The sequence below is a fragment of the Lepidochelys olivacea genome, assembly GCF_965140295.1.
Source record: "Lepidochelys olivacea isolate rLepOli2 genome assembly, chromosome: 7".
NCBI classification, from domain to species: Eukaryota; Metazoa; Chordata; order Testudines; family Cheloniidae; genus Lepidochelys; species Lepidochelys olivacea.
The window spans coordinates 41,452,584-41,475,466 of NC_140417.1; the positions used below are offsets into that span (position 1 = coordinate 41,452,584).

A 22,883-nucleotide genomic window follows, 5' to 3' on the forward strand; every position below is an offset into this window, starting at 1 on the left:
ATTGGTATCCATCCTCATCGTCTCATGGGTGCTCTTGGCCAGCCTCAGTGAGGTCGCTCGGGGTGCCTGAGCAGACATGGGTGCTCCTAGCAGATCTCGGTAAGGTCTGTCAGGGGCACCTGGACATAAATGGGAGTGACTCAGGTCAGTCTCTTCTTTTAAGTTTTGTCTAATGGAGATTCAGTCCTGCCTGGAATATTGGCAGAGGGATAGCTCATTGATTTAAGCATTGGCCTGCTAAACCCAGGGTTGTGAGTTCAATCCTTGAGGGGGCCATTCTGCCTCAGGCTGCTCTCCCAGCCAGCAGCACCGCGAGCACCCAGGAGACGATCATAGCTAGCAGTCGTACTGCACTGTCTGCTGGTGAGCACCCAGGAGATGACGACAGCTAGCAGTCGTAGTGCACTGTCTGCTGCCAGCCTACCCCTTGCTCCTCCCTTCATGAAAGCAACGGTCTACAATTGTTTTGTGCCTTTTTTTGTGTGGGCGCCATATTGCTGTCAGCATCGTCATCCACCTGCCGCTTCCGCTGCCATTCTGCTCTTCTGCTCACGCCACACCACGGCAAGCATGGAGCCCGCTCAGATCACTGCAGCAGTTGTGACTGCTCTAAACACCAGGCGCATTATCCAGCAGTATATGCAGAACCAGAACCTGCAAAAGCAGGCGAGTAGGCGACGGCAGCACAGTGAGGAGAGCGATGAGGATGAGGACATGGACACAGACTTCTCTCAAAGTACGGGCCCTGGCAATTTGGCCATCCTGGTGGCAATGGGGCAGGCTCATGCCATGGAATGCCTATTCTGGACCCAGGAAATAAGCACAGACTGGTGGGACCGCATAGTGTTGCAGGTCTGGGATGATTCCCAATGGCTGCAAAACTTTCACATGTGTAAGGGCACTTTCGTGGAACTTGTGACTCGCTTTCCCCTGCCCTGAATTGCCAGAATACCGAGAGGAGAGGAGCCCTCACAGTTCACAAGCGAATCGCGATAGCCCTCTGGAAGCTTGCAACGCCAGACAGCTACCGGTCAGTCGGGAATCAATTTGGAGTGCGCAAATCTACTGTGGTGCAAGTAGCCAACGTGATCACTGACTTGCTGCTATCAAGGGTAGTGACTCTGCGAAATGTGCAGGTCATACCAGATGGCTTTGCTGCAATGGGATTCCTTAACTGTGGTGGGGCGATAGACAGAATGCATATCCTTATCTTGGGACCGGACCACCAAGGCAACCAGTACATAAACCAAAAGGGGTATTTTTCAATGGTGCCGCAAGCACTGGTGGATCACAAGGCACGTTTCACCAACATCAACGTGGGATGGCTGGGAAAGGTACATGACACTTGCATCTTCAGGAACTCTGGTCTGTGGGAACGGCTAAAGCAAGGGACTTACTTTCCAGACCAGAAAATAACTGTTGGGGATGTTGAAATGGCTATAGTTATCCTTGGGGACCCAGCCTACCCCTTAATGCCATGGCTCATGAAGCCGTACACAGGCAGCCTGGGTAGTCGTCAGGAGCTGTTCAACTACAGGCTGAGCAAGTGCAGAATGGTGGTAGAATGTGCATTTGGACGTTTAATGGCGCGCTGGCAGAGTTTACTGATTGCTTAGACCTCAGCGAAACCAATATTCCCACTGTTATTACTGCTTGCTGTGTGCTCCACAATCTCTGTGAGAGTAAGGGGGAGACGTTTATGGCAGGGTGGGAGGCTGAGGCAAATCACCTGGCCACTGATTCGGCGCAGCCAGACACCAGGGTGGTTAGAAGAGCACAGCAGGGTGCGCTGCGCATCAGAGAAGCTTTGAAAACCAGCTTCATGACTGGCCAGGCTATGGTGTGAAAGTTCGGTTTGTTTCTCCTTGATGAAAACTCGCCCCCTTGGTTCACTCTACTCCCTTGTAAGCCCCCCTTTTATTACCGCTTGCAGAGGCAATAAAGTCATTGTTTCAAATTCATTCATTCTTTATTAATTCGTCACAGAAATGGGGGGATGACTCCCAAGGTAGCCCAGGAGGGGTGGGGGAGGAGGGGAGGATGGAAGGACAAGGCCATACTGTACTTCAAAACTTATTGAATGCCAGCTTTCTGTTGCTTGGGCAGTCCTCTGGGGTGGAGTGGTTGGGTGCCTTGAGGCCCCCCCACCGCATTCTTGGGCATCTAGGTGAGGAGGCTATGGAACTTGGGGAGGAGGGTGGTTGGTTAGACAGGGGCTGCAGCAGCGGTCTGTGCTCCTGCTGCCTTTCCTGCACCTCAACCATACACCGGAGCATATCAGTTTGAGCCTCCAGTAGCCTCAGCACTGCATCCTGCCTCCTCTCCTCTTGCACTTCCCTCCTCTCCTCACATTCATTTTGTGCTTTCCTGGACTCTGACATTGTCTCCCTCCACGCATTGTGCTGGGCTCTTTCAGCGTGGGAGGACTGCAAGAGTTCAGAGAACATTTCATCGCAAGTGCGTTTTTTTCGGCTTCTAATCTTTGATAGCCTCTGGGACGGAGATGATACATGGAGCGATGAAACATTTGCAGCTGCGGGAGGGAAAAAAGGGAGATTAGTCTTAAAAAAAGAGACATTTTAGAGGACAATGGGTAGACTCAAGTGAACCAAGCTGTTAACATTACATAGCATGTGTGCTTTCTTTACAAGGTCGCATTTTGCCTCTTATATCAAGGGCCTGCCAGTATGGTGTGAGAGATCACACATGCAGGGCTGGCGTGCAACAGAATTCGGCTTGCAGGCAGCCATGGTAAGCCACAGTCTTTTGGCTTCTTTAACCTTCCTAACATGTGGGAATGGTTTCAAACAGCAGCGCCCTCATTTCACATACAAAGCACCCATTGGGTTGGCCCTTTAAAATGGGTTGGCCATTTAAAAGGAGGGGCTGTGGTTTTCGGGTTAACATGCAGCACAAACCCAACTAACCCCCCCACACACACCCAATTCTCTGGGATGATCGCTTCACCCCTCCCCCCATTGTGTGGCTAACAGCTGGGGTGATTTCTGTTCAGCCACAGGCAAACAGCCCAGAAGGAATGGCCACCTCTGAATGTCCCCTTAATAAAGTTCCCCTATTTCAACCAGGTGACCATGAATGATATCACTCTCCTGAGGATAATACAGAGAGATAAAGAACGGATGTTGCTTGAATGCCAGCAAACACCAGGACCATAAACTGCCATGCTTTGTTATGCAATGATTCCCGACTACGTGCTGCTGGCCTGTCTGGTTAAAATGTCCTACCACGGAGGATGGAATAAGGCTGCCCTCCCCAGAAACCTTTTGCAAAGGGTTTGGGAGCACATCCAGAAGAGCCTCACTGAGATGTCCCTGGAGGATTTCCACTCCATCCCCATACACATTAACAGACTTTTCCAGTAGCTGTACTGGCCGCGAATGCATCCCAAGTCATCACGGCAAATTAATCATTAAACATGCTTACTTTTAAACCATGTATTATATTTACAAAGGTACACTCACCAGAGGTCCCTTCTCCGTCTTCTCGGTCCGGGAGCCTGCCTTCAGTGGGTTGGGAGGATACTAGATCCAGGGTGAAAAACAGTTCCTGGCTGTTGGGGAAAACGGTTTCTCCACTTGCTTGCTGTGCTTCAATCTCCTCCTCCTCCTCATCTTCCTCATCCCCAAAATCCACATCCCTGTTGCATGAGAGTCCATGGACGGAATCCATGCACAGGGTTGGGGTAGTTGTAGGGGCACCCCCTAGAATGGCATCCAGCTTATCATAGAAGCGGCATGTCTAGGGCTCTGACCCGGAGTGGCCATTTGCCTCTCTGGTTCTTTGGTAGGCTTGCCTTAAGTTTCACGTGGCACTGCTGTGGATCCCTGTTATAGCCTCTGTCCTTTCATGCCTGTGGAGATTTTTTCAAATATTTTGGCATTTCGTCTTTTTGAACGGAGTTCTGATAGCACAGATTCATCTCCCTATACAGCAATCAGATCCAGTACCTCCCGTTCGGTTCATGTTGGAGCTCTGTTGCGATTCTGGGACTGCATGGTCACCTCTGCTGATCAGCTCGCCACGCTGGTCAAACAGGAAATGAAATTCAAAAGTTTGCGGAGCTTTTCCTGTCTACCTGGCCAGTGCATCTGAGCTGAGAGTGCTGTCCAGAGCGGTCACAATGGAGCACTCTGGGATAGCTCCCGGAGACCAATACCATCGAATTGTGTCCACACTACCCCAAATTGGACCCAGCAAGGTTGATTTCAGCGCTAATCCACTCATCGGGGAGGAGTACAGAAACCGGTTTTAAGAGCCCTTAAAGTCAGAAAAAATGGCTTCTTAGTGTGGACGGGTACAGGGCTAAACCAATCTCATGCTGCTAAATCTGACCTAAACTCGTAGTGTAGACCAGGGCTCAGTCTTGTATAGTTTATTCTCCTCTTTCCCCTCACCACAGCTACAGTAAACATATATAAGCACCCCAATCTTGCTGTCCTTACTCATGCCCACACGGTAATGAAAATTATTTTGACTGAGTACATAGTAGTTATTTTTGTGGTAAATAATGTATCTTCAAGACTGGGGACAGTAGAGAAGTCACTGTCATGTGTAAGAAGACAAAGTTAAATGCTAACTGTTTAAACAGCCCTTACGCCACACTCTGGTACTAAAGTTCAAAATGCTCCAACAATCACATGGTTGTTCAACAGTTTGTTTGAAGTTGTCTAAATAAAGGCAAAAATCTACTCATAAATACAAAGCCCAAGGCTTTCAAATTTATGTGCCTAAAATTAAGCAGCTAAATGCATATTTAAGCTACTAAATTAAGTTACCTGATTTTCAAATGTTAAACATCCACTGCTCCTCCTGACTTAAATAGTTGCTCAGCACTCCCTAAAAACCAGACCAGTAATATCTAGGTGAAAAACCAATTAAAGAGGTGGCCAAAAGGTGTAAACAAAGCTAATGGGAACATTTTGCTCACTCCAGCTATTGGCAGATCCATCTGGCATAATCTGTAAGTATTTTAATTAATACACGGGGTTACTAAATTGCATTAAGGAACACGATACAAACAGTTAACTATTTGAACACTAGCAGAGTTCTTGAGATGACAGTTTATTTGCACAGCCCTTAAATCCTCCTCCTCCTCCCAAACCCCCCACCCCCACCCCAAAAGCCGATGAGAAGGGGGAGGGTCAGGGTGTCTGTCTGCCAGCGGGGAGAGAAGGGGGCTGGCTAAACATGATGGCTGTAAACAAGGGCTGTAGAACAAGTCTAGCACGTCCCTTGCGAACGGATCCTTCCCAGTCCTCCACTCCGCCCCCTTGTAGTCAAATAGAAATTGAATGTGTATGGACAGTGCTGCCGCAGGCCCCTGCAACTCCTCCCTTCACTCCTAGCATACTCCCCTTGCTACTGCTGTTTCGTGAACGAGATCAATCTTGTGTTCGTGTTCTTTTTTTACACTAAAATACGCAATTTTATCCCGGACCTTTCGAAATGAGGAAGGGTCTTCCTGATCATTTCTCTGCAGCTTTTAAGCCGAACTTCGGGCCGAGCCCGCTAAAGAGTGTTAGACAGACTTGCCCTCGGGATATTTTTAAAAATCCTTTGCCTTTTTCTGAGATGTAAAACGCACAGGATTTGTTACAATGGTTTCGGTGGCAAGAGGACGAATAGCTCTAGTGAGCAATGTGGCGGGATCTCCCAGAGTCCAAACAGCTGATGTTGGGGGAGGGGCGGGCGTCTTGGACGCCCACCAATAAAAACAAACAAGAACCCACAGCTAAAATGCCCACGATCAATCACCCACCCCACCCCTCTTTCCTCAACTTTCAGTGGCAGGATGGCCGCTTCCCCTATCTCCAATTATTGCTGGTGTACCACCCAGACCGCACATGCAAGGAGTTACAAGGGGTGGGGAAGGCTGAAAAGAGTTTTCACACACTGTCCCTCCAGCATATCAACCTTTTGCAAACACAGCTGCAGTGTGCAGCTAGACCCAGGGTTCCCCTGCTAGCTGTCTCTCCTGCCAGTTCGCAGGCATTCACTTGCCTAGGCACCACCCCGTCTGTTCCTCTGAGCAACACGCCACTCAAGCGCTTGTTTTGTGCTTCCACCGGCCGTTAAGCTCTTTACGTATTCGATGCAACCAAGGCAAGCTCGGGGTGGAGCTGCGCAAAAAAATCCGGGCGTAGGCGAGGGTTGTGCATGGAAATCACACAGAATAACTCGCCTGGAGTTGGGCCAAACCACTATTGTGTAAATGCAACAAATGTAGGGGGAGAAGCAGAAAACACCACCGACACCCCATGCAGACGCATTCCTCCTTGCCTGACATGCAGCATGTCGGTTTTGCACGTCGATGCAAGGGTTTGGAAGGAAAAATTATTCGTTGATGCACACACCCCCTCCACACTGGCTGCTTTTGGACTGCTCCATGTCCTGTACATAAGGGGGTGTGAACTGGAGAAACACTAAAAAAGAGCAAGCAAAACGCGGAGGGTGGTGTGTGTTTGTTTTCTCGGGGCTGTGCAACTAGACAGTGAACGGCAAAGAGCGTCCGACGCGACCTCCCTGCTTCTCTCCCCTTCTCCTTTTGTCAAACACACCCACAGTCCTAGGCAGTTGTTATTCTGTAGCGGTTTGCACCGGAGTAACAATCTGCTACAGAAGAAGGCGAGATAAACTCTTCTAGGCAGCAGCCTAAAACTGGTCAAGCTGCCCCACAGCCTGCAGCAGCTCAGCCAGGCTATGCACTGTCAAAGGGCTCTGGTCAAGAAAAAAACAGAGCGGATTGTGAAAAGGTAGAGGCAGCAGGAAAGCCCCTTTGGCTGGGGGGAAACCGCAGTGCTTTACCAACCAGCAACGAACAAGCCAACCCAGAAGGGGGGGAAACGCTAAGAAGAAGACGGACGACATTGAATTTGCTTCTTTGGGGGTTGTTGGCAGCTGTCCAGGGCTGCAAAGAGTATGTGAGAGGGTTACTATGTTGAGAAGAGAAGAGCTGATCACGTGTGGCACAGGAGCCAGGGCTGCCCCCTGGGAGCCTGCCAGGGCTGGGAAGGAGGAAGAGGTGCCGGAAGCCTACCAGCAGCAGCAGAAGGAGGGAGCGCCCCGGAGGGGCTGCAGCAGGGGTCGCTGGCACCACAGCTGGCGTGGAAGGACCCCCCCCTTCTCCAGGAAGCTTTTGGGCAGTAGGACGCACGCCCATTACCAGCAGCAGCACTGCAGGGTCTCCCAGCGGTGCTATCGGCCCACCCGCCCCAGGGTGCTGCTCTCTCTGCGCCCCGTCAACATGATGGGCAAGCGAGCCCCGGGCATGCGGGCCCCCCGCAACACCAACCAGTTCCTGATGCGGGAGAAGTACCAACTCATGCACCTGCGGTCGGACTCGGTGGGCACCGAGAGCGGCGGGTCGGACAGTGAGATGGACCCGCTGGACATGGACTCTTACCTGGGGGTGCTAGAGAACTCCCGGGGGGCGCTGATGGACTTTGCCGAGGATCCTCGCTCCTCCTCCTGGTCTCCGCCCGCTTCCTCGGCCGCCACTGACTCGGAGCCCTCTTCGCAGCAGCAGTTGCGGTTTTTCGGTGGCGGCTTGGCGGACGTGCACCAGGAGGAGAGCTTGCAGTACTTCCCTTCCGAGGACGATGTGATCGAGAGCGAGATATTCATGGAGAAGGACTTCCATGAGTTCTGTAGCAGAATTGCTTGAATTGGGGGGGCATCTATTTATTTGATACAATTACCCCCTTCCCACCACCCACCCCTTCCTCCCGTTGCCTTTTATACTTGGCTGGGTTATGCGGGCGATCGTATCTCCGGGTCACAGCTGGATCCGGTCGAGCTGGGTATGTGGATTCTCATGGGTAAAATGGTTTTCCAAACGTTAAGTTCATCTGTTGGCATTTGAACCTCCCCGGGGACGGGGGGAGGAGGTGGCGGGGCATTTTGCCCCCCCCCGGGGGAGGGGGGGAAGGGACATGGGATTACATACTAGGCCTTGTTTGTTGAAGCGCTTTATTTATTTTACCGCCACCCTTTTGCGTTGTTGTCAAGCGGGGCCACGTCATTTTATATTAAAAAAAAACAAACAACCACACGCTCTGGATCTTAAATAAAAGGAACTTTTGTAAATTAAAACAAATCTACTGTGCGAAGTGTGTGCTCTCTGGGAAAATGTGTCCGGTACTAAGAGCGTCGGCGTGGGGGTGTGGGGGGGTCTCCTGCGTAGGTGTGCGGAGTGTGCGCCTTGCGGAAGGAAGAACGGGGAGGAGGAGCGCGCGGTTTGGCGCAAAGGAGGAAAAGCCACCGCAGCAGCGGTTTGTTTCTGCTCCCGTTGGCAGCAGTGGCACAAAACACACTCCTTGGCTTGCTTCAGCGAAGAGCTAGAAGTGGGATGGGACAGTAACGGAATCAGCGCCTCCGCTCAGTGCAAGGGGCGGGCCACAGCGCGGGGGGACCATGCCTGGTAACCACCAAGGGGGAGCCTATGGAGGTTGCAGAGTACACGGGAATATGAGCATGGTTACAATAATCGCATTCATCATACTTAAGGTTAAGATTTTGTCACAGTTATTTTTAGTAAAAGTCAGGGGCAGTACAGGGGAAGCTCACAGCCTGAGCCTCGCTGCCCAGGTCGGACTGACAGCCTGAGCCCCACTGCCTGCAGGGGGGAAGTTGATAGCCAGAGCACAGCTGCCCAGGGCAGACTAGCAACCCAAGCCCCACCGCCTGTAGCATTGCCAGAGGCGTCGTCCTGGTTTGGCCGGGGGTCTCCCAGAACTGGGCTCGATCTCCCTGAGGCTACTGAAGCGAATCCGGGAAAATTTAGGCTGCTAAAAGTCCGGCAGCGCAACAGGGCTAAGGCAGGCTCCCTACCTGCCCTGGCTCGACACAGAAGCGGCTAGCATGTCCCTGTGGCCCGTCAGCGGAGGCATAGCCAAGGGGTCTGCATGAGCTGCCCCGAGCCAGAGCACCCACTCCGCAGCTCTCAGTGGCTGGGAACAGGGAACCATGGCCTGTGGGAGCTGCGGGAGCAGTGCCTGTAGGCACTTGGCCGCCCCTGAGACTTGGAGCCGCTGTCAGACATGCTGTCGTTTCCGGGAGCTGCCCAAGGTAAACCCTACCTGGCTGGAGCTACACCCTAAACCCCCTCCTGCACCAAAACTCCCTCCTGCAGCCTGCACCCCTCACACTCTTCCACACCCCACTCCCTGTCCCAGGCTCAGCCTGGAGTCCCCTCCCACACCCAAACTCCCAGAGCCCGCACCGCCCTTCTGCACCCTTATCCCAGGCCCAACCTGAAGCTCCCTCCCACACTGCAAACCCCTCAGTCACACCCCCCAGCCCAGAGCCCCCACCCCCTCCCACACCTCAACCCCCTGCCCCAGCCCGGTTAAAGTGAGTGAGGGTGGGGGAGAGCGAGACGGAGGGAGGGGGGCTCGAGTGACCGTGGAGTGGGGCCTCTGAGAAGCAGCAGGGCATGGGCATTGCCTTGGAGAAGGGGCGGGGCAAGGCAAGGGTGTTTGGGTTTGTGCGATTAGACAGTTGGCAACCAGCCACTGAGGGCATACTGACAGCGAGAGCCTCACCACCCAGGACAGACTGACAACCTGAGCCCCGTCACCCGGGGGAAGACTGACAGCCAGAGCTCCCCCTCTTGGGTGGGAGGAGCTGACAGGCAGAGCCCCGCCGCCCAGGGGGAGATGACAGTTGGGGATTGGTCCTGCTTTGAGCAGGGGGTTGGACTAGGTGACCTCCTGAGGTCCCTTCCAACCCTGATATTCTATGATTCTATGACAAACCAAGCCCTGCTGCCTAGGACAGACTGACAGACCAAACCTTGCCACCTGGGTGGAGGGAGCTGACAGCCAGATCCCCACTGCTCAGGGCTCATCCTGCTGCCCGGGGGAGGGGCTGACAGCGAGAGCCACACCGACCTAGGTTTACCACCTTTGAAATGGAAAAAAAAGGCATGCACCCCCACACACAAAGCAAGCCTGACACAACCCCAACAGCAAGCTTCGACAGCTACTTATAGTAATTAGAGAAAGAACACAGAGATAAGACTGATAACATCATTTTCTTACTTAAACTGCAGAGGTGGGAACACTGCCCATCTTTAGCTGGACACAGAAACCTTTAACATTAGATATCCCAGTGTATTGTGATAATAATGCAAATCTTTAGAGCCACATAAACCACACACACACCCCCCCCCCCGGCAGATTAAATTATTTTTCTAGCAACTGGCAAAACCATTTAAAAAATGGCCAGGCCGGTCAAATACAGGCCATGTGGTAATCCTTTGCCGCCCAGGGCTCACCCTGCCACCCGCTGACAGCCAAAGCCCTGAAGTTGCGGAGGTCACAAAAAATCACAGAATCCGTGACCTCCATGACAGACTTGTAGCCTTAATCATACTGAATGTGAAATGGTCAACAGGCATTTTGCTGTGAGAGTGAACCACAGAACCAGACCAGAAACATTATTGATCGTATTTATATCATGAGTCAGGGTGAGCATGACTGATGGTAACATGGGGGCGGGGAAAATAAAGCAATAGATATCTTTGCACTCTCAAACTCCAGCCATGAATAGTAGGGAGGAATGAATGTCTACACATCCCCTTTTCCCCATTCTCATACATGGGATCAGATGTGAGACATATTTTAATATGACAGAGAAAAGACAAGCCCACGTGTCAGAGGACTGGTCATACCCCAGTCCATTTGCAGCTATTAAAAATATAATAAGCACCAGCAGCAAACAGGGACTCTAAACTGAAATAGCACTGATTTTTATGATTAATAAATATTGCTTATCTAGACCCTTTTTACATCTAAACACAAAAAGGAAAACTGTTACCCACACACCAACCCTCATCTTGTTTTCTGGCTCCCTAAGGATAAAATGTTTAATTAACAGTGCAGTTGTAAGTTAAGAAAACAAGAAACCAAAACAAGAAGCAGAGCTGGCCTTCTACAATAATAACATGGAAGACAGAGGCATCTACCAATTTTTGGTGGGGGGAAAGGAGAAAAATGAGATTAAACAATTCTACATGTTACTGGAGATCAAAACTCCATGAGGTTTGAAAAGCTTTTCCTGAGCTCTTCCGTGGCATTGCACAGCTCAATGCAAGGCTCAGTGCACACGCAAGAATGTTCAATAGAAACACAGCAGCGAAGGTAAACAGTGTAGCCTTTGATTCTGAAGCTTTTTATTATCCCCTTCGTTTTAAGGAGGGCAATCATAGCAAAGTGGCACATTGGGCATAAGCTACTGAATAACTTTAGCACTATAGTGTAATTTTTTGTATTCTATATAATTAAAGCATTATCATGCCTGCCTTAAGTGCTTGATAGCAGGCTTTTAGTCCTACTCTCCTAGAGATTACGGTGATAGAAATGCCTATCAAGATACTTTAAGGGTCTCTGCACACTTCAAAAATGTAGACACCTAGCAAATGAGCAAAGTTATTTCAGTTTTCCAGGAATGGCTTTATAGGGGGGTGTTGTGTACAGCCTTATCCTTAAAAACCACAAAAATATACTTCTTTTTTTTTTTTTTTTTTGCTTTGATCCCATACCTCTAAACTTAGGGAAAACTCCCACTGAATACTGAATTATATGAAAAAAGCATTTGGAAAATTTAAAACAATACATATTGAAGACGATGTCTGTGTCCTTTATGTTTGTTCCAGTATTATGAATATAGTCATTCAACACATTAGTACATACATACTAAATCTATCACTGTCTGTATTTGTTCATAGATTCACTGGGAGACATTTGAAGCTCAGGGTTTGTCTGTTTGTGAATGGCACCTTCCTGTCCTTGGAAACAGTTTGGGGCTAATTTTTATCATCATATTTACCAGCTAAAATAAAACTAAGTAAATTCTTTCAGAATCTTAACACATCAGCTGTAGCACTGTAAAGTATAATTTATGGCAATGGGATCTGTGTGTTTGCCTTCCCCAAAGCAGAACTATCTAATTCAGGAGGGCCAAAATTACTTAATTTTTTTTTTTAAATGAGGCATGGGTTGTTGCTGTAAGTTAAGGGCCATATACAGTCAACCTCTTGATCCAAAGCACAGGTCTAACTGATAATGGGAGGTTTGCAATAAGACCTTGTCTACAGTGGACATTTGCCCCCTTCAAACATGAGTGGTCAGTCACCACTGTAGTTGCACCAATGCAAATCTCTAGTGTAGACAAATCAAGCTGAAATTTACACTAAAATAAATTAGTGGCATGAACAGATTTGATCTTCAGAAAGTTTATATTTTATTGGCTAATCCAGAACTGCAGCAACATGTTTAAATGAATGTTTGATGTATGGTTTTTCCGGCTTGACATTTAAATGGTATGATGAAAGCTGACTAGTAATATTTACATGAAGGTTTGCTCTATTATTGTTTTATAGGGTGACAAAACAATCAATATAAATTATATTTATGTTTGATATTGCAGTTTTTATCTATTGAAAACAAAGTATAATTGGAATGCAAATTACTAGAACAGTGTAAAGAAATAATTACAGGCCACATATTGCCTGCCAGAATTACAGAGGTGGATTCACATTAATAAAAGAGGCTCTCTGTGTTCCCATCACTAATCAATGGAACATGCCATGTAGGATCAATTCCAGTTCTAATTTGAAATTTCAAATCTTAAGAGGGAGCTTACTTTTCACCTTCTCACCTCTGTCACTGTTCTTGTTATCTCTTAATCGCTGATTCCAAACATCAGGAGTAAAAATAAACAGCTAAATAACAAAACTAATAACAATGCTTTAAATTAGATATCATCTTTGCACATAGCCTTCTCAGTTTCTTACACAATCACCTCCATGCCTTCTTTCAGGCAGCTCCCCATGCAAGTTACATCCTCAGTGCACTCCTTAGAATGGCCTCTAAACCTATCCACTTACACTGAATTGAGCTGATTTGTATATAAATTGCCTGCTTTCCTTTAAACCTCTTTTCTGGTCTGTCTTTAGTTGCTGAAAGCAGCGACCATACTTCTGGTGTGTTTAGAAAGTACCTACATAAGAAACATAAAAATGACCATATTGGGTCACCCCAATATCCTACCCTGTCTTCCAACAGTGGCCAGTGCCAGGTGCTTCAGAAGGAATGAGCAGAACAGGTAATCATCTAGTGGTCCATCCTCTGTCACCCATTCCCAGCTTCTGGCAAAACAGAGGTGAGGGACACCATCCCTGCTTCAAAGGGAATGAACAGAACACGGCAATCATAAAGACATCTATCCCCCATCATCCATTCCCAGCTTCTGGCAGTCAGAGGCCTAGGAACACCAGGGTATGGGGTTGCATTCCTGACCATTTTGCCTAATAGTCATTAATGGACCTATCCTTCATGAACTTAGCTAATTCTTTATTGAATCCAGTTATAGTTTTGTTCTTCACAGCATTCTCTGGCAACAAGTTCCACAGGTTGACCGTGCTTTTTGTGAAGAAGTACTTCCTTATAATTGCTTTAAACCTGCTGCTCCAAATAATTCATTTAGCTTCTCCACAAAGGCCTTGTCTTCCTTGAGTGTTCCTTTGGAACCTTGATTGTCCAGTGGTCCCAGTGATTGTTTGGCAGGCTTTCTGCTTCTGATGTACTTAAAAAAAAATATTGCTGCTAGTTTGAGTCTTTTCCTAGTTGCTCTTCAAATTCTTTTTTTAGCCTGCCTAATTATACTTTTTATAATTGACTTGCCAAAGTTTATGCTCCTTTCTTTTCCTCAATAGGATTTCATTTCCAATTTCTAAAGGATGCCTTTTCGTCTCTAACTGCTTCCTCTACTTTCTTGGTTAGCCATTGTGGCATTTTTTTGGTCCTCTTACTGTTCTTTTAAATTTGGGGTACACATTTAATCTGAGCTTTTATTATGGTGTTTTTAAAAAGTTCCCATGAAGCTTGCAGGCATTTTACTCTTGTGACTGTTCCTTTTAAATTTCTGTTTAACTAGCTTCCTCATTTCTGGGTACTTCCCCTTTCTGAAATTAAATTCTTACTGTGGTGGGCTTCTTCGGTATTTCCCACACGCCCCTCAAATCCCTAGACAAGTATGTTAAATTTAATCATATTATGGTCGCTATTAACAAGCGGTTCAGCTATAGTCACTTCTTGGACCAAATTCTGTGCTCCACTTAAGACTAAAACAAGAATTGTCTCCTTGTGGATTCCAGGACTAGCCTCTCCAAGAAACAGTTAATTACGATGTCTAGAAACTTTATCTCTACATCCCATTCTGAGGTGACGTATCCAGTCAATATGGGGATAGTTGTAATCCCCTTTACTATCAAGTTTTCTATTTTTTTGCCTCTTTAATTCCCCAGAGCATTTCAGTCACCATCACCATCTTGGTCAGGTGGTTGGTAGTATATTCCTACTACTATATTCTTATTATTTAAGCATGGAATTTCTGTCCATTGAGATTCTGTGTTACTGTTAGATTCATTTACAATTTGTACTTTATTTGACTTTATGCTTTCTTTCATATAGAGTGCCACTCTCCCACCAGCACGATCTACTCTGTCATTCTTATATATTTGGTAGCCTGGTATTACTGTGTCCCATTGATTATAATTGTTCCACCAAGTTTCTGTGATGCCTATTATATCAATATCTTCATTTACAGGCACTCAAATTTACCCATCTTAGTATTTAGACTTCTAGCATTTGTATACAAGCACTTATAAAATTTGTCACTTTTTAGCTGTCTGCCTTCATGTGATATAATTGAATGGGGGTCTTTTTCATTTGGCTGTTACTCTTCAGTTCCTACATGTACTTTATCAACTTCTATCCTTTCCTCTTTACTAAAACACAGATTTCAGAGTAGCAGCCGTGTTAGTCTGTATCCGCAAAAAGAAAAGGAGTACTTGTGGCACCTTAAAGACTAACAAATTTATTGGAGCATAAGCTTTCGTGAGCTACAGCTCACTTCATCGGATGCATTCAGTGGAAAATACAGTGGGGAGATTTATATACACAAAGAACATGAAACAATGGCTGTTACCATACACACTGTAATGAGAGTGATCAGGTAAGGTGAGTTATTACCAGCAGGAGAGTGGGGGCGGGGGGACTTTTTGAGGTGATAATCAAGGTGGGCCATTTCCAGCAGTTGACAAGAATCTCTGACACAGAGACTCCCCATTAATAGATCCTCCTCTAGGGGTATGTCTATACTACCCGCTGGATCGGCAGGCAGCGATCAATCCAGCAGGGGTTGATTTATCGCTGGATCGCGTCTAGTCTAGACGTGATAAATCGACTCCCGAGCACTCTCCCGTTGACTCAGGTACTCCACCAGGGCGAGAGGCACAGGCGGAGTTGACGGGGGAGTGTCAGCAGTCGACTCACTGCAGTGAAGACACCATGGTGAGTAGATCTAAGTACATCAACTTCAGATACGTTGTTCACGTAGCTGAAGTTGCATAACTTAGATCGATTCCCCCCCACCCCTAGTGTAGACCAGGCCTAAGGGATGTCTCTGTCCAAACCATGTGCTTCTGTTGGATTTCCCCCAGCATGTAGTGGGTGCTACCACAAATAACCTTAATCTTAAGGTTTGAAAGTACTTTACTGGCTGAAATTCAGCAAGTCACACACTGAGTCACTGGCAAAACTGGGAATAGAAACCAGAAGTTCTTACCTCATAAAGATAGGTTTCAGAGTAGCAGCCATGTTAGTCTGTATCCACAAAAAAGAACAGGAGTACTTGTGGCACCTTAGAGGCTAACAAATTTATTAGAGCATAAGCTTTCGTGGGCAAGAGCCCACTTCATCAGATGCATAGAATGAAGTGCGCTGTAGCCCACGAAAACTTATGCTCTAATAAATTTGTTAGTCTCTAAGGTGCCACAAGTCCTCCTGTTCTTTTTACCTCATAAAATCACTAATCTGACTACTAGCCAGCAATCCCACGCACATTCACAAACTTCTTGACCACATTATGCCCCTTCCCAATTTTTCCAGGAGTGAGGTTGCACATTACACCCCTTCCCAATTTTCTTCCTCTTATACACAAATTTAGAGGCAAAATGTTGAGGTAAATCACAAAACTACTGACAAGTTTTATAAGCTGTAGCAGGCGTACAGGCACTTTTGAGTCTGAATAGACAAGTCTCAGCTTGTTTCAGTCTTTAATCACTGTAGTTTACTAGGACATACATTTTGCTCTGATATTCTTCCTCTTGATAACTGATTTGATTATTTTAGTATTTGACGAAGTTTTCCATAAGATTAAAATGACATTTTTAGTCCTAACGTTATGGATGGGGGAGAATGGTACATATTATCTGTTGTGAAAGTGTTCCTCTTGTGACTCACACAATGAGTGTTATACAAGCACAAGTACACGCATTGTTAAAGTACCACTTAAACTAAATGAATACATGTTTTAACAGCTTTGAAAAATAATAGTTTGGGGGATTTTCTGTATGATCAGAAAATCAAATTTGTTAATTCGTGAGAAAGACATTAAAGATGCCAAGTTGTTTAAATATCCAGACTCACTTCCCCATTCCTATTTTTCAATGCTGCTGCATTACTAATTTTTTTTAAATATTCAGGTTCCAAGCACACATGAGCTTTATTATAGAGCTCCTAAACATTATTTTGTTTTTGAACAGAAGATGCTATGGGCTTCACCATCTTGAATGCCAATTAAAAATATCACAAGGATGTGGAATTTTGTAAAGACTATAATTGGGAGTTCATTGTAAAATATCTATATGCCTAATATGAAGCTTATGCACCCGTTGTATTCAATGGCAAAATGGGAGCAAAGACTGAGCCCTACATCGACAATATTATGCTAAAACAACATTAAGGGCTCAATTGTGGCTTGCACAATTCACTCCCCTTGCTGGTCACTATACAGGGATGGTTGGAGACCTGCTCAGTCTAGGCAGGGAGAATGGACATGGTAATATCAAAAAGTGAGCAGAGCTTCAGCTTCCTTAAGCATTAATTCAAATTGCAAGAAGAAAAGGAGAGGGACAAAAGAATACATTACTACTACCACTATATTCAATCCATTATAAATACAGAAATAATATTACTTGTAATCACTCAAATCATCTCAGCAAAAAAGTTCAACACTTACCACCCAAATTAAGGTAACAACATCAGCACAATCTCATATTGTGCAAGAAATGTAATAAATATTTAGCTCAAAGAAGTAATTTTAAAAATGCAAGTACCACAAAAATATATGAATTTCAGAATTTTCTGAACAAATCAATAGCCTAAAGATTGATCCAAAAAAGAATTCAAATTTAAAATTTTATAGAAACATACAATATGTTACAATGTAGTTTATATTAAAAAGGACTTCCTTTATATCTACAGTACTATTAAAATTCAACTTTATGAAAAAACGTATCTTGCTGCCGCATTCATATCAACCAGACCCTGTTTTTAATTTATATGAACTAAGTTAAATTCCTTCTACTCCTCCTGCCAAAAAATTAAGGTGATATACACCTATAACATTTGTTAAAAAACCACTTAATTTGAACAGCACTATTATTCCAATGGGAATTGTTAGGACATCAATATCTCATTAGTTATTACTAGGCTGTCAATTAATCGCAGTTAACTCACGCGATTAACTCAAAATTAACTTATAACAATAGAATACGAATTTAAATTTATTAAATATTTTTGAATGTTTTTCTACATTTTCAATGTTGATTTCAATGACAACACAGAACACAAAGTGCACAGTGCTCACTTTATATTATTATTTTTATTACAAATATATGCACCGTAAAATTATAAACAAAAGAAATAGTATTTTTCAGTTCATCTCATACAAGTACTGAAGTACAATCTCTTTATCATGAAAGTGTAACTTACAAATGCAAATTTTTGTTTGATTACATAACTGCACTCAAAAACAAAACAGTGAAAAAACTTTAGAGCCTACAAGTCCACTCAGTCCTACTTCTTATTCTGCCAATTGCTAAGACAAACAAGTTTGTTTACACTTATGGGAGATACTGCTGCATGCTTCTTATTTACAATGTCACCTGAAAGTGAGAATAGGTGTTCACATGGCACTTTTGTAGCTGGCATTGCAAGATATTTACATGCCAGATGTACTAAACATTCGTATGCCCCTTCATGCTTCGGCCACTACTCCAGAGGACATGCTTCCATGTGAAGAAGTCTTAAAAGAGCAACACTCCAATGTGGAAACTACAATACCCGCATCACCAAAAAATAAAATCAACCTTCTGCTCGTGGCATCTGACTCAGATGATGAAAATGAACTTGCGTCAGTCCTCACTGCTTTGGATCATTATCAAGCAGAACCCATCATCAGCATGGAAGCATGTCCTCTGGAATGCTCTTTTAATATCAGGCATGTGCTGTATATTCCTAAATCACACAGACAAAGCAGAGTTTCAGCTGGCCCTTACACAGGCATGGAAGGAGCAATGAATGTTTTCTTGAGTCTAGAGATTATTCCCTGCTAAGAACACCTTGGAGGCAAGGCACTCCAAAAGGGTCAAGGAGGAGGTGAGAACTACTCAACCTACCCCACCTTGCCAGTGGTCAGTGCAGCTAGGCAATGGTGTGCATGCCACTCTGCCAGGCAAGGGAGCAAATGTTGCTTCTCCTTAGGGATGCATGCACTATTGCCAGCTCTACGCATTCAAAAATCATGAGATTTTTCAAAAATAATAAATGTCTGAGTTTTCTTATTTACCATCAGGTTTTTGAAGCTTAAGAGGGAAAAACACCTGCCCTAAGTCCCACATTTGTAGGAGTATTTAGGTGTTGCTGCACTCGATGGTGTAACACCTAACTGAGTAGGAGTCTGAATTTAATTTCCAAAAGTGATTTAGGCACTTAGGAGCCTAAAGCCCAGTGGCTGTCTGCATGAGCTTCTAAGGGTCAAAATCCAGCCTCAAATACACATGCAAAATGTGTCCTTCCCAATGGCACTTGCAAGGGAATCCCCTTTCTCTCTACCACCTTCAGGTTGGGGTCACTGCCATTCTATCCCTCTTCATCTCCCACTCCATCATTATCCTTTGGACCCCCTTCGTCTCCTTCTGCACCACTTCACTCTTCTTCCAGCTTCTCATGTTACTCCATTCTCTAGGGTTGTCAGATGTCTGGTTTTTGACCGGAACAGCTGGTCGAAAACGGACCCTGGCAGTTCCGGTCAGCACCACCAAGTGGGCCATTAAAAGTCTGGTCAGCGGTGCTGCAGGGCTAAGGCAGGGTAGTCCGTATCTGTCCTGGCACCGCGCTGCACCCCAGAAGTGGCCAACATGTCCGGCTCCTAGGTGGGTGGGCCACGGGGCTCCGTGCGCTGCCTCTGCCCCAAGCACTGGCTCCGTACTTCCATTGGCTGGGAACTGCGGCCAATGGGAGCTGGGGGGCAGTGCCTGCAGATGAGAGCAGCGCATGGAGCCTCCTCGCCCTCTGCGCCTAGGAGCCAAACCCGCTGGTTGCTTCCAGGACACAGCACAGGGCCAGGGCAGGCAGAGAGCCACGGGGCTCCATGCGCTGTCCCCGCCCCAAGCACTGGCTCCATACTTCCATTGGCTGGGAACTGCGGCCAATGGGAGCTGGGGGGCAGTGCCTGCAGATGAGAGCAGTGCATGGAGCCTCCTCGCCCCCCACGCCTAGGAGCTGGACCTGTTGGTTGCTTCCAGGGCACAGCACAGGGCCCCACTGCGCCGCTGACTGTGAGTGCCCGTGGTAAACCCATTCCCCAATCCTGAGCCCCAACCCCCTGCCCCAACCCTGAGCCTCCCCTCCAAACCCGGAGCCCCCTCCTACACCCCAAACCCCTTATCCCCAGCCCCCCCAGAGCTGTCACCCCCAGCCCAGAGCCATCACCCCCTCCCACACCCCAGCCCCCTGCCTCAACCTGCAGCCCCCTCCCACATTCCGAATCCCTCGGCCCCACCCCACACCTGGAGCCCCCTCCTACACCCCAAACCCCTCATCCCCAGCCCCACCCCAGAGCCCCCAACCCTTGCCCAGAGCCTGTACTCCATCCCACACCCCAATCCCCTGCCCCAGCCCAGAGCCCCCTCCCGCACACTGAACCCCTCATTTCTGGCCCTACCCCGGAGCCCTCACCCCAGGTTAGAGCTCTTACCCCCTCACTCCTTCCCACACTGAAACCCCCTGCCCCAGCCCGGTGAAAGTGAGTGAGGATAGGGGGGAGTGAGCCACCAAGGGAGGGGGAATATAGTGAGTGGGGTCAGGGCCTCAGGGAAGGTGTGGGGTAGGAGGTGGGGCCTCAGGGAAGGGGCGGGGCTAGGGTGTTTGGTTTTGTGTGATTAGAAAGTTGACAACCCTACCATTCTCCTTAGTCTCCTCCTGCCCTGCACATCTCCTTGCCCTCCCATTCCCCTGCAACCTTTATATCAACCTCCTGCTTCCCCTCTTAGACCATGTCTACACCAGCAAGCTTACAGTGACACAACTGTACCGATGCAGCTGTGCCACTTTAAGGTCACTCATGTAGCTGCTCTATGCCATAATTAACCCACCTCCAATGAGCGGCAGTAACTATGGATTTCGTGCTGTCCAAACTGGCACTTCTGTCTGTGTAACTTATGTCGCTCAGAGGGATGGTTTTTTCTCATGCATGAGTGACATAAGTTATACAGACAAAAGTGCTAGTGTAGACATAGCCTCAGTTTCCGCAACCACCTTCAGTGTCTCCACTGCTTCTCATAGTCTGTGTCCTAATAGTGTCTTGTCTAGCCCTGCAACCACACAGTGGCAGCCATCTGGCCTGCGGGCATGGCTTTGGTCTCACTGAAAACAGCTGGAAATGGTAAGACTGCTGTTGAACATAGGGAAATAGCAGCCATCTTGCTGGCTTCAGCCCAATTGGCAGTAAATAGACATGGTGGCCATTTTGAATAAGGGAAAATTAATGAGTTTGTAGCTTTTCATTGCATTTTCGTGTGACAGGTAAAACACACCTTAAAATCACTAGTCTTGAAATGAAATAGCAAGAGTTGGTAACACTGTCACATTGAGAATTGTTTCCAGTTCTCCCACAGCTGGTTTAGTCCATGCAAAAAACTCAGATAGAAACATTAGTGTAAACCAAGAACAGGCTTAACCACTACTCCATAGTCTAACCCTGAACAAAGCAGGCCTGCACTAGTGCTTCCATCTCCATACACCAACACTTTGGACCAAATTCAGCCTTGGCACAAAGGCAACTCCCACTGAAGTCAATAGGAGCTGTATCTGCACATGTCAGGACTGACTTTGTCCCTTTATGCCTGGGGCTTTCCTTCGTCTGTATTTCCCAAAAACCTGCACTGTTTTTTTGTTTTGTTTTTTGGCAGAGGAATGTTGGTGGAGGAGTATTTATTAAATAAACTATAAAACGCTTGTCTCTTAGCTAGCCCACCTCTTAGAGGTTTGCACAGCAGTTGTCTGTACCACTTCCATTCTGGATTGGCCTTGCCATTCAGCTCTTTGCCACATCTCAGTGCAGTGAGAATAACTGGGAGTGTTAGGAAGCTGATAGCTCCAGGTGGAGACTTAGAAACAGATATGGGAAGGAAAATGTTTCCTTCTGAGAATAAACTGATGCTTACACTAATTATTTTTTCTTGATTTATTCCTCACAAAGTAAAATAACTACAGTAATCAGGAATTAATCACTAATCATTAATCACTCTATCCCACATACAACATTTCACAGCTGACTTGCTGCATTGTATAAGGGTGGAGTGACAAAGGAAAGGTGGATGTAGTAACCGGTACTGGCTATTTTTGGCATCATAATACCAGACTAGCTGAGCCAATTATATGATCTGGTACAGCAAAATGCAATGTTCCTCTGACACATATTAATTTAAAAATGGCTGCTCAAACCCGCTCATTTTTATTTATGATAAAAATTCTCTTGTTAAATGAGCTAATTTGTGTTAAATTAATTTATATTGAATAGCACAATTAAATCTTTAATTGCTACTGGGACTACAGCATAGATATTTGTGTAATCAATTTTAGAGGTAAGGAAGGTTCAGCTTCAATAATTTTGATATTTCAATGATAGCTGTGCTTTGCTTTCAAATACTAAATAGGCAAAGATAAGCCAGGCCATGGCTTCATACGCCCAAATGTAACCTCTGCTGGGCATACTTTAAATGCATAACACAACACTTCCATCATCTGTAACAGAGAAAGATAGAGTCTGACACACAATTTGGCATGAGCATTTATCTATTTTTAGGGCTGCACGACTGTGCAGGACCTACTGCATATGTGCACAGAGAACAGAACTTTGAACCAAACTGTTTTCTGATGTAGATGTTTGCAATATACTGAGAGTCTGAAGCTACTTTGTCACGGAAGTAGTGGGATAAATAGAAAAAGAAAAAATGTCACCACTTATACACTTTTACTATTAGTAATATTTTGTCAATACCTGAGGCCAGAATTCTCCTCCAGCAGGAAACAAGTAATTTCTACTGAATTCATTGGGAGTTACTTGTATGCTGGGAGGTTGGGGATGGGGGTGGGAATAAGGCCTCTTAAAGTGCTGGCAAAGTGGACTAGCTATATGTGTTAAAGGTCCTTGCAAAGGTGGGCTAGCTACAGTGTTCATATCTCAGATACATATGGAACCACATCATCATTCTTGTTTATCTGATGAAAACTAGCCACTATACATTTGTGCACAATCACAGTAGGTAATGGGATATAATACACATCAATCTGATCTCGGAATTGATCTCTTCTTGTAAGATTAAACTTTTAAAAATAGACTGACCCAAGCCTCTTTGACACGCTCTCGGCACGCCCAGAACTGTAAGCCAGTGTGTTACCCCTTTGTGTCAGCAAGAGAGAGCTTTGCTGGAGCTTAGACTGTATGTCAAC

General features: G+C 46.3%; 1 protein-coding gene across 5 annotated transcripts; it reads right to left on the reverse strand.

Moving 5' to 3' along the window:
- Window positions 1-1,965: 1,965 nt before the first annotated feature.
- LOC311523203 (uncharacterized protein) lies at window positions 1,966-6,149 on the reverse strand. Of its 5 annotated transcripts, none has more exons than XM_084632980.1 (4): window positions 6,022-6,149; window positions 4,797-4,857; window positions 3,483-3,871; window positions 1,966-2,533 (listed from the first exon to the last, which is right to left on the reverse strand). In XM_084632980.1, the coding sequence occupies exons 3-4, from the start codon at window positions 3,688-3,690 to the stop codon at window positions 2,067-2,069; spliced, it is 675 nt and encodes a 224-aa protein (XP_084489106.1). In that variant the 5' UTR covers window positions 3,691-3,871; window positions 4,797-4,857; window positions 6,022-6,149; the 3' UTR covers window positions 1,966-2,066. The 5 variants fall into 5 exon arrangements, with proteins under 5 accessions (XP_084489106.1, XP_084489104.1, XP_084489107.1 ...); XM_084632978.1 differs by having other exon boundaries at window positions 3,483-4,044; XM_084632981.1 differs by lacking the exon at window positions 4,797-4,857.
- Between the last annotated feature and the right edge of the window lie 16,734 nt (window positions 6,150-22,883).

Bases quoted from the DNA above. Each gene is read 5' to 3' on its own strand.
- LOC311523203 (XM_084632981.1), bottom strand. From the start codon at position 3,690: ATGGATTCCGTCCATGGACTCTCATGCAACAGGGATGTGGATTTTGGG. The intron at 2,534-3,482 runs GTGAGTGTACCT...TCCCTCCCGCAG, and splicing joins AGACGGAGAAGGGACCTCTG to CTGCAAATGTTTCATCGCTC.